This window comes from Indicator indicator, chromosome 1 (genome assembly GCF_027791375.1).
Source record: "Indicator indicator isolate 239-I01 chromosome 1, UM_Iind_1.1, whole genome shotgun sequence".
In the NCBI taxonomy this organism is placed as follows: domain Eukaryota; kingdom Metazoa; phylum Chordata; class Aves; order Piciformes; family Indicatoridae; genus Indicator; species Indicator indicator.
Window position 1 is genome coordinate 125071059 of NC_072010.1, and position 12439 is coordinate 125083497.

The 12439-nt window shown below is 37.6% G+C and overlaps 1 protein-coding gene across 1 annotated transcript in view; it reads right to left on the reverse strand.

Moving 5' to 3' along the window:
* The window catches only part of IL1RAPL1 (interleukin 1 receptor accessory protein like 1), a 638806-nt gene that overhangs the window by 171217 nt on the left and 455150 nt on the right, over positions 1 to 12439 (reverse strand). The window contains exon 5 of the mRNA XM_054383560.1: positions 7547 to 7621. Within this exon, the coding sequence (XP_054239535.1) occupies positions 7547 to 7621 (75 nt within the window). The remainder of the gene's footprint in view (positions 1 to 7546; positions 7622 to 12439) is intronic.

Genomic DNA, 12439 nt, shown 5'->3' on the forward strand with positions numbered 1-12439 from the left:
AAACACTTCCATTGGATAGATAGAAATGTTTAAGAACTATTACCCAAAACAAAGTAGGCACTCTGCACATTCTGCGTTCGGCAGTGGGGGCAGTTGCTGGGCTGTCTGGCTGCTGTTTTCTTCTTCTCTTCTGGCTGAAGATAACACACTGACCTTGGCAGCTAAGTTAACAACTTTCTGCTTAACTAACTCTGCTTCTCTGTCCAGGGGGGTCTGGGGGGGAAGCTCCTGGGAGAGAGAGAGGCCCCTTTGGGAGGGTCCCCTTGGGGGGAAGCAAAGGGAGATCGGTTGTGCTTTTCTGTTGATTGTATATATTTGTGAATGTTGTGAATTTTGTATATTTGTACATATTCATTGCATTTCATTGTAGATTGTAGATTCTGCTTTGTAAATACAGCTTTTCATTTGCTTCCAGACTGGGCTAGCCTGGTTATTGTCAGTGGGGGGGGGAATTTCAGCTCACACTGACACAACAGAAAACAACAAAAACAAGTGGTTTTCATGCCCAGAGATTGCAGGAAACTGGTAATAGCCACATTTGCCTCCTCCCCAGACTACTCTCTCCTGTGGAAGTGGAAGCTTGTACAATTTCTTCTGTCCTGAACAGCTTGTGGACTGACTCAGCCTGCCCTGGAAATCAAACTTCATTTTCTACATATACTGTTCTCCTTACCTCAAGGGGAGATCAATATCAGGAACTCTCAAAACAAACCAACTTTGAAAAAGGATGCAAGTGTTCATAAAAACAAAACCAGCAGGCAGGTAATTGGACAGGTACCAATGCTCTTAGAAAGGTGTTTCAAATATACTGAGTTATTCTTTATATGTGTCTCTCCAATAAATACTACTACAGCATCTTAGTCCTCACTTTAATTTGTGACTTAGACTAGGCTGAACTGTTATTGCTGGCAATACATTAGTGCATGCATCTACTGTAGGAAGTAAATTCTTCTGAACAACACTCTGGGCAAAACTAAAGATTGTTCATTCCCTAATAGAAATTCCAAATAATTCCAGTCTTGGACTTTGCCCTTATAAAGGTAACATTTGTTTGTTTGATTGTTTGTTTTTACAAGCAATAATAATCTCTCTGATTTGATTACTCACATGATATTCACATTCATCTGGCTTTTTTAAATGCCTGACCTTTTCAAAGCATTGAGAAACTAAAAATGTCAGCTTGGCTACTGTATCCAGTATCTATTTTGACATTGATTATCACTTGACAAAGGGGGAAAAAAAAAAAGAAAGTTTGCAAGTTTGCAATTGGATACTTTATTTGTAAGTAATTTTTCTTCATATGGGAGCTGAAACTTTATATTAAAAGTTGAAAATGCCTTTCAAAAAGAAACCCTCTCACACTGACTTAAGTAGGATGAATGCTCTGTTTAAAAGAAATCAGTGAGAGATGAAACACACACATTCATGAATCCCCATAACACTCTACCAATATGTAAACTCTAACACATCTATAGGCATCATTAGTATCAATCCCTAAAAGTGTTTTAAAATCAGCACCAAAGAATGGCAGGATGTCAACCACACTTCCCAGTTTTGTAGCATCAGGAAATTTGCTGAGGGCACACTCTCTCTCTTTATCTAGGTCGTTGATGAATATGTTAAACAAGACTGGACCCAGCACTGACCCCTGGGGAACACCACCAGCTAAAGGTCTTCAAATGAGAGCCACAAGGATGATTAGGGGACTTGAGCATCTCCCCTATGAAGAGAGACTGAGAGCCCCGGGGCTGTTTAGTCTGGAGAAGAGAAGACTGAGAGGGGATCTGATCAATGTCTCTCAATAGCTGAGGGGTGGGTGGAGGGGCAAAGGCTCTTTTTGGTGGTTCTCAGTGATAAGACAAGGACCAATGGGTTCAAACTAGAACATAGAAGATTTCAGCTCAACATGAGGAGAAACTTCTTTACAGTGAGGGTGAGAGAGCACTGGAACAGGCTGCCCAGGGGGGTTGTGGAGTCTCCTTTCCAAACCCACCTGGATGCATTCCTGTGCAGACTACCCTAAGTGATCCTGCTCTGGCAGGGGGGGTTGAACTCAATGATCTCTTGAGGTCCCTTCCAACCCCTAAAGTACTGTGATACTGTGATACACAACTGGAGTCTTTTTAGGACTATAATTTCACAGGATGGAAATGGTGTGCAGTATGTGCCTACATCTAAATTACATTTCTTAGTATATGACATTCTGTATTTATCATGATCTTGCTTGCAATGTGTTCTATCCTGCTGTCTGCTATATAGAGAATTCTAGAAGTGTTGCTATATCTGATTTCATTCTGCTAGTAGGAGACACGTGAGGTTTTATAATTTAAGGAAGTCTCACAGAGGAAACCAAACTTATGGGTGACTAGCCAACTGACAAGAAAAATCTTCTGATGTTCCATAGTCTCCTCTCATAATGTAAAAATAAACTGGATATTTACCTTTTTAACAGGAAATGTGAAAAACTGCACAATCTGAAGGAGAAAATTCTCTTATATCTAACCTGTATATATACATAGTTGCAGAGAGACTGAACAGACCTTTTTCATGGCATTAAATCCTATTTAACACAGAAAGAACCTCAGATGAATATGGGATATAGTACCCAGACATTTTACAGCAGATTATAATCTAATATGAAAAAAGTAGCTCAATTATTTCATAATTATCAGATAAAAATCTCTCAGACATCTTATCATAGAACATATCAAGGAACCACTGTCCCATTTAATCACACGACTTGGGGGGGGGGGGGAAGACCAATTTGGTTTAAGGAATGTTGGTGCAAGCAAACAAAAAAACTTTAAATCCCTGTACTGTGATGAAAAAAAAAAATCTCTTCCTGTTATGAGTGAACATTGCATTAATGTCAAATGTGCAGAGCTAAAATTTTACAGTTTTAGATATTCTTTCATTTCCATCCTGAAAGGAGGCACAGATTGCTGGTTATTTCATATTAGTTTATCCAGCTACTGATTAAGGTAGTTAAGGAGGGCTTTTATCATTAACAAGTCCAATTTATGACAACACAGTGCTATAAATGGCAACAATCTCCTTTTCCTCATGGTTTACCTCTGAAATGTCTTTGTATTCTTGCTTTAGAAATAACACATTGAAAGTAAATTTAGTGACATGTTGGGTTTTTTTCCCCTTGAATATCTGTGGGGAAGTGGGAGACAGAAGCAAGCCCCTGCTCACTGGGAAATGCCCTAGGAGCAGTGAAAACATTTACTGCACTTTTGGTCACAAGAGTAAATTTGTATGTTGGATGAAATTCATGATTTTGTGTTGGATTTCATTCAGATGACAGAGAAACTGTTTAGGTGCTTGTCCAAGCTTATCTTTCAAGTCAGTTCATCCAGTGCTGGAAATACTTTGTTCTTTTTTTTTTTTTTTAATATATATTTCTTCTAACATCAACCATATTAAAAAAAAAAAAATCAACAACTGTTTTATTTTTTTAGGTGAATTCTGGTGAATTTCAAATTACAGCCTTGTGCAGATCCAGGGAACACATTGACAAATGGGAAGGACACAGGCTAACTAGCTTGTGAGGTGTTTAAAGTAATTGGCTTGTATTTTGCTGCTTTTAAATCCAGATCTATTACTGCCTGTTGTGGAGACACATTTGTCTTCTTTAGTAACATGAAGATGGACAAAGTGGATACTGAAATCAGATTTTCTCTAAACAAACTAAAACCATTCTTCCTGTTTCCTTGAAGAGGAGAGATATGTGGCAGTGCTGGTGGGAAAAATGATGTTAACTGAATGACAGGTATAACTGAAAAGACTCAGAATTTACCAATACAGAAAAGCCAAATATATTTTATATAAATACCCATATCTTGGATATGATATATTCATACCACAGAAATAACATCTACATGAATCTAGAGTTAAAAAGTACATTTTTTTTCCCATTTTTTGGTATTTTTCATATTTATGAAACAATGTTAGTTAATTCCTTTCTGAACAGGGCTGAACAGAAAGGTTTGTATTTTATTATTATTATTACAAGGGACTCAATATTATCAGGGATTTTTTTTTTCCATTTGATTTTCATTATAGTGTTGAAGGTAAGAGGAAGAATACTGTGAGATGCAGTTCCTTGGGTTGTTAATGTGGTTCTTCATTAACTGTGCCTTGCCTCCCATTCATTGCCTGCTTTTTACTCCTGCCAGCCCACAGAGTAACTTGGAGTTGGGTAGGTAACACTCCTCAGCTCCTCGTAGCTACAAGCCTCTTGCAGGCTGCATAATTTTGAAGGCTGTATTTTATCTATTATTATAATCTATTTGATCTGGAGTCAGTGGTTCTAGTGAAGCAGGTTTCATTGAGGTCACCACAGCCATTTGGGAGCCCTTTTAACCAGAGAAAAACTTACAAAGAAAACAGTCTTTTTACCCTTGCAAGAGTATTAAGTTATTGATTGCAAAATTGGAATTGAAGTTACAAACAAAAAGCATTAAATGCAGAACAGGGTAAGTTGAGAACTTCATTTCCTCACCTAGGCTTTCTCTGCTTCATGCTTTACCTGCCTCATGCTGTCTTTTCAGAAAAGCCTTTGACAAATTCATTTTTCCTTCAGTTTCTATCCTGTGCTTGTATCTTGTGTTTTTCTGGTATTCGGTGTAATAAAAATTTATTTCAGATTAAGTTTAAGATTCCTGTGACTCTAAGGCTGCTCATTGCAGCACAGCCGTGCTTAACACTGTCAGAAACATCCCATGACTGACTGAGTATAACTTGAGTGTGATGGGAGCCTGTAGTTTCAACACAGGACTGAGGTGTGCAGATTGTCCAGATGGTTTCTTTCCTTCTGTCTTAGCAACTCAAATTGCAATTTAATCTTATGCTATAACATCCTATCATCCCTTAGAGAAGCTCCCTCCTTAATGTTCAGTCACCTTTTGGTCTGATGCTCTTTTACAGAAGCCATGCCACAATGATACAAGCCTGTGGTGCTATGACATTAATTTTGTTTGCTGGTGTACAGAAGAAACCAATATATCTCAGCAATAAATGTCAGATAGCTGTCACTCAGCAGTGCTTCAGTCAAATGAGATCCTCCTGGAACCTTCCCACCTTGATACAGACACTGCATGGAGATGCCCTGTTTAAGAACTGAAGTGCATTAGCCTTTCCAGCAGCAGACACTCTGGGGTTAGTGAGGCCTTCCTCAAAATTGTGCCCAGCACCATTCCCCAGAGGCCTGTCAGCAAGGAAAGATTTTGTGGTCTGCAGTCACTACTGACATTTCAGCACACCCAAGTGCACCCCCAGAAGCACACACATCCCTGCAAATTAGGTATGCAACCCCCAGGGCATTTTCTGACACTTGCAGTCTGTTTCATTTGCAACTCAAGGTGGAAGGCTGCAAGGTGAGAAGTGTGGAAAAAGTCAAGGGAGAGTCAGGATTGCCCCAGTTGCCCACTACATCAACTGGTGACCTGCTAACAGAATCGTGGACTGCCTCAAGCTTCTGCTTCCTTGCTCTCCCTATCCTGTGCCACTGGTTCTACTTCTCATTCCACTGACACAGTTGGTCCTGTATTTGGAAAAATACACACCATCCCAAACATATTCCAGTGGATTTTCACGTTTTCTGTCAATGTCTAGACTAGCCTGGTCACCCCAAGCCTTAGGTGGGCAGGTGCTGGCTTAGGTTAATGATCTCAGGTATGACTAAGTGAATGTCAGCATTGCTCCAACATTAAAACAGTTTGCATTTTTTTTTGCAGGGTATGAACAGGTCCCCTGAAACAAAGGCTATCTATTTCCTCCATAAAAGTAAAACATAGACCTTTCCAATGTTATCCAGCAGGACCAAGACATTAAATCTGAGGGAGGAAAACCATAATTTTTGTGTTAGGAACTATCACTTTTTACAATTTCCTCCAGTTCTCACAGGCTTTAAACCAGCAGGTAAATATCTTCTTGAAGCTTCCTGATATAATGCTAGCTGTTGTAGCTTCACATTTATTCACAGTCAGACTTTCCATCTCTGTCTGAAAGTGACACTTTCAAATGAACTCTTTCATATTCATCAATAGTTATTTAGTTTTCTGAAAATTGCCTTTTCCAAACTTAGCTCTTCTCAAATTATTTAATGTTTCTTCGAACTGTGAGAAATCAAAGATATGATTAATTCTGAAAGTCTTGGATAAAAAGCCTCTAGCTAGCCATTAATAATTACACTCCTATTGAAGTAGTCTTACCCATAAAGTGCATTTAGCAAGACAACATCAAAGCCCCAGAAGGTTCTGCCTTTTGTTTTTTCATAGAAAATACTCAGTAAACAACATTAGTTAGGAAAAAGATGTGTGGAGTCTCTTTGCTTTCTGTTTCCCTGGCTTGTGCTCAAATGAAAAGGCAAAATCATCTCCAGTTGTCATACAAGAAGTTTTCTGAGCTGGTATAACAGAACAGAAAGTAGGTCTAAGAAGGAACTGTGTTGCATCTCCCCTTCTCTATATAGTTGTTTCTGAAAATATTTATACCAGCATTTCAGAATATTACCTGACTTTAATGAACCATTACCAATAATATATTATGAATATCAAAAAGATGAATTCTTCTCTGGCTACTATTAGCCATAAGCTGACAAGAACCATAAAGTATTCTAACACTGACTATCAGAATTAATCTGTAAGCCTTCTGCTTTTTCTGGTATTGTGCTGCAGATTGTACTGAGTTTTGTTTGCTTGCTTGCTTTTCTTCCCCCCCCCCTCTTTTTTTCCTTTCTATGAGATTCAGAAAATCACCAGATTTGTTTCCATTTGTTTCTGCAGCTAATATGCTGGTGCTGTTCTGCCACTAAAACACAATTCCAGGACAATCTGCTGAGGATTGTTTATTTCTTACAAGTTGCCCCCCCTGTATCAATGCCCAAAGGTGGTGGATTATTATGTCCTGCAAACTGTAGTAACCCATACACTTAGCTTTGTAGCCTTAATTACCTGTATGACAGTAGAAAACCAAACTGACAAAACACAATAACCATCCATTAGGCTAGAAAAAGTGAAACAAAATGGTTTCTTCCCCCATCAGTTTCTCTCCACTCATCTTTACATCTACAGTTGTACATTCAGAATAATCGGATGCTCTTACGTTAACATCTCACTGTTTGCTGGATGGTTGTAGGCCAGCACAACACTCTTTGCAATTCTGTAAGCAATCTCCAAGCAAAGAAATTTTGCAAGAAGAATTTAAATTGCAAGATCCCACTGAATCCCACATTAAATATATATATATATATATAAATATACACAAAAGGGGAAGTTGTGAAGGAAAACACTTAAAACGATAGACTATCAGCAATGATAAAACCATCACTAGTATTCAAGAACTTAGGATTCATTACTAAAAATATTTTTTTTTAGTGAACAACAATCTTCTAGATGGCATACAACACGTTTCTGTATTGAAACAAAGTAAATTTAATGTCTTTTCCAAACAATTATTAAAGTCATCACATTACCATCATACATTACCACATCAAACACCTTCACACAATTTTAACAGAAATGATGTGTTCATTACTTACCTAACTGGGTCTCCTGAATTGTTAGCTTACTCTCCAAGGGGTGTAAAAGCTTTGGTGGTTTATCTGTTAGTGGTGCTAGAAAAGAAAGAAATTCACATATATAGTTGTCTGATTATTATTGGGTAGAATAAGACTTGATTTTACACCTATTGTTTCAGGAAGGCTTTGGGTTTTTCTTTTGCTTCAATAACGTTCATGCCTTCAGTACCTGTGAACGTTTTTGCTTAGAGAGGAAATGTGGCACTAAAATTTAGAACCTTTCACATGGTAAGGTATGGAAGTCAATTCTGTTAAAAAAAAAAAAGTAATCTCTTTAAATTCTCACAAAAAACATGCACTGACATGCTACAGGGTTTTATTTGTGTATTACCCAGTATGCCATAGCTTGGTATATTATGTAATTTTTTATCAAATATAGTCATTAACAGAGAAATAATATAAACTAAGTTAGCCTAAAGTTGTCATCAAATATTGAAAATTCTTTTATTTAGAAAGATATTACCATCACAGAAATGTTTCCAATTGGAGTGCTAGAAAAAGGCTCATTTTTTCAAAATCCAAGGGATATGGTGAAATAATGTCAGATTCCTAAGAAGAAGACTTTCCTTCCCTTTTAATATGCCCTGACACAATATCAGTAGATTTATAGAATTATAGAATCAGTCAGGGTTGGAAGGGACCACAAGGATCATCTAGTTCCAAGCCCCCTGCCATGGGCAGGGACACCTCACACTAGATCAGGCTGGCCAGAGCCTCATCCAGCCTGACCTTAAACACCTCCAGGGATGGGGCCTCAACCACCTCCCTGGACAACCCATTCCAGGCTCTCACCACTCTCATGGGGAAGAACTTCTTCCTCACGTCCAGCCTGAATCTCCCCACTTCCAGCTTTATTCCATTCCCCCTAGCCCTGTCACTACCTGATATCCTAAAAAAAAAATTATGCAAACTGTATAACAGGAAGAATTTTGTAATGGTCAAAAACCTTCTGAAGGTTGTTGAAGTGTGTTCAAGCTATGGAGCTAAATAGTGCAGCAATTCTACTAGTTCGTCCTCTGTGTACTTAATTCATAGAAGTGACATTAATTATTACTACTTTATTGTTGTTAGCAAATGTACTCTTTACTCATCTTCAACAGACATAGAGTGTCTCTATGAAAAAAAAAAAAACCAAACACCAAACCACATTTCTTTTTTTCCTCAAAATTGATAGTAAATGCTTGTGGGAAAGCTTCAACTTTCATAGCCATCTGGAGCATTTTGATATTTTGCTTTCCAACATTAATTCATACTTCAGTCTTTAACACAGATTATGGGCTGTCAGAGATTTAAAGTGCATTTGACATTTTGATATAACTCTATAATAATTGTTCCCTCCAGCCTGTCAAAGTCACTGTTCCCTTTCATACTGACACACACATCCACATGTGTATGGGTTTAATCTACTTGATACACTCATCTCCTGTCAGCTGAGTTGGAGGAGAGGTTTAGCTGCATTCTTTATACTATGTTTCCTCTGTTCTTTGATTCAATTATCAGTGCCCTTTAAAGTCTACAGTATTAATTTCAACTTTGCAGCACTTAGAGAATGGATCCATTATGAACTCATACATTTCTGCTTTATAGAGGTTTTCTCTTATCTGACCAGTGCATAAAACCATCCAATTAGTGTCTAGCATATTGACCCATCAGATCTAAGACTGAATCAAAATATCAATTCAAGGACTGAGAAAAAAAATGGATTTGGTCCACCAAATTGCTTTCAATTCACACTTCCAATGACAGCTTCCAACAACTCTCTACAGGAAATCATTCTGCACTAGAGTCTTTGAAGAGAACCACAGCTGTGAAAGATTTTTCAGCAACATCTCTGGGTTTACTTTTCTTCACACTAATTTGAATGTTTTTCAGCTCTATTTATTAATCCTGGGAGCTAAAGTAGGTGGAAGGGAAAAAGGGATTCAAAATATATTTTTTTCCCCCCAAACTGCAAAATTAGTCATTCTCATTTCTTACCTTCTCTGCAAAGACTCATAATGTATCAGCACATTGCCATTTCTTAAATACCATCCACTATGAATTTAAATTTAGTTTTGCAGTTCTGTCATTCTCAACACAATTACCATTCATCAGATAATGTTTTCTGAGTCACTGTGGTTCTAAACCTGTTTTGAAACTTTTTGAGCAAAGAAGGTATAGTAACTAGTGGAGTTAATCTGAATGCACACATAGGTAGAGTAGATAACAGTATTTTGCTCATTTTAAGCAAAGGCAGACATTACTTTTGTGGTCCTATACCTCTGTCCTCTAAGAGGCTTCCTGCTTTAAATGAACAGGTCCAGGATGTTCATATGTGAAAATGAATCTCCCTTCAACAACAGGACAAAGTTATCATAAAATTTGTGCCAAATTTCTTTTTTTTTTTCCATAACTTGTGAGATTCAATAGACAATTTAAAAGAGAAAATATTACTGAAAAGAAAAAAATCTAAGTTACATATCAAAATCTCAGGAGCATATAGAATGGAAAGGGTCTCTAGGGGTCAAGTGGTCCAACCTCTCTGATCAAAACAGGTCCAAAAGACCAGGTTATAATGTCTTTAATTAAGTAATGTTTGGGTTTTTTTTTTAACATTCCTGTGGGTGAAGATTTTACCCTAACCACCAGAACCCTGTACTAGTCTCAGTCCAGTACCTCCACATCTTTTCTGTACCAAGGAGACCAAAATTTGACGCAGAGTGACCTCACAGATGCCGATTAGATGTGAGGGATGTGAAGGATCACCCTTCTGGACTTGCTAGCTAAATTCCTGACAAGAGCTGTGCAGCTGGCCTTTGCAAAGTCATACTCAACATGCTGTCCATCTGGATTGCCAGGATCATTTCTGCAAAGCTTTTTCTTACTCAGTCCACAATTTGGCACTGCTGCATGGAGCTATTCCACTTCTACAACAAGAAACTGCATTTGCTTTTTTTGGACTTTGTGACTTTGACTTGTCAAGGTCTCTCTAAACAGCAGTCCTGTCCTCCATTTTTTCACTCATTCCTCCCAGCTGGCTAAGACTGGACTCTGTCCCATCCTCCAGGACTACATAAAACCTCCAAACATTGTTAAAGCAAAGATACATCAGAGGTCAGTGGCATTGTTTGCTTATTTAAGTGATAGTTACCAATATGTGTGACCATAAAGAATTAATTCTGAATAATACAGTGCAACTCTAAGCTCTCTAAATTAGGGCAAATATCAGTATTTCAGTGTTGCATTCCCTACTACTGTCTACCAACCTAATACTCTTGTGGCCATGTCTATACTACATGCAAGCACAAGTTCTACAATAATATTGGTGATTTCAAAGCACTACCTGCTGGTTTTGCATGTGTTTAAGAACTGAAGAAGAAGGTCCTCTTGCACCCAGACAGTAGTTATCAACATGGTTGCCATACAGGACGAACAATTCCTCCTCAGATTGCTATTCCTGAGTGAAGGAATTCTCAAATTTTGGCAACAATCTTTGTTCCTGGATATTATTATCTACTGATGTATATGTGCACTTCTCCTTCCTTCTCTCCTTCTTTCACTCCCTCCTTCTTTTCTTTCTTTCTTTCTCTCTCTTCTTTTTTTCTTTCTTTCTTTCTTTCTTTCTTTCTTTCTTTCTTTCTTTCTTTCTTTCTTTCTTTCTTTCTTTCTTTCTTTCTTTCTTTCTTTCTTTCTTTCTTTCTTTCTTTCTTTCTTTCTTTCTTTCTTTCTTTCTTTCTTTTCTTTCTTTCTTTCTTTCTTTCTTTCTTTCTTTCTTTCTTTCTTTCTTTCTTTCTTTCTTTCTTTCTTTCTTTCTTTCTTTCTTTCTTTCTTTCTTTCTTTCTTTCTTTCTTTCTTTCTTTCTTTCTTTCTTTCTTTCTTTCTTTCTTTCTTTCTTTCTTTCTTTCTTTCTTTCTTTCTCTTTCTCTTTTCTTTCTTTCTTTCTTTTTCTTTCTTTCTCTTTCCCTCTCTCCCTCTTTCTTTCTCTCTCTCCCTCCTCCCTTTCTTTTTTCCCCTCCCTCCCTCTCCTTCCTTCCTTCCTTCCTTCCTTCCTTCCTTCCTTCCTTCCTTCCTTCCTTCCTTCCTTCCTTCCTTCCTTCCTTCCTTCCTTCCTTCCTTCCTTTCCTCCTACTATCTCCTTTTTTTTCTTTTTTTTTTTTCTTCTCTCCTTTTTACTTAGGAGTCAAGAATGTTATCCTGAAGTTAACCAAATCAGGTATATTTCTCTGGCAAAAAAAAAACCAACAACAAACCAACAAACCAAAATGGAATTTGACAGGTCAGAATCTTTCAGACAAAAGCTGTTGGATCATAAATCAAGTTCAGAATCCATGTTATGTTTGATTTCTGAAGCATTAGTGATGAATGGTTTGGAAAGAAATGTGTCAAACTTGGTTTTCATCAGAAAGAAACTGAAGATAAAAAAAACAACAACAACAAAAAAGTGAAGCAACCAATTTGGAAGCTGTGTTAGAAAAACAATATTTAGAGACACCATTCAGCTGCAGACATATTGATCCTGCTCAAAGAGAAAGTGCCTAAATTCACATTGCATGTCCATCAGATTGGATGTGCATTTAAAACATACTGAACAATTTGTCTTGCATTAATGAAAGTGAGAGCCACCACAATCAGTCACTCATCTGGAAACTAGCCAGAGGATAATGTTGTGACATCAGCCACCTACTTCCATACTCCTCTTTCTATGCTGCTGCTTTATTCAGATGTTTATGGTCACACAAACATTTTGCTCTATGCAAAATGTTGTGGTTAGAAGAGACCAGACACCTCTTAGAATTTAACACAGCTAATGAAGAAAAGGCTACTCCAAACTTTTGTAATATGCACATAAAAAAAAATATCACTAATCTGGACGTA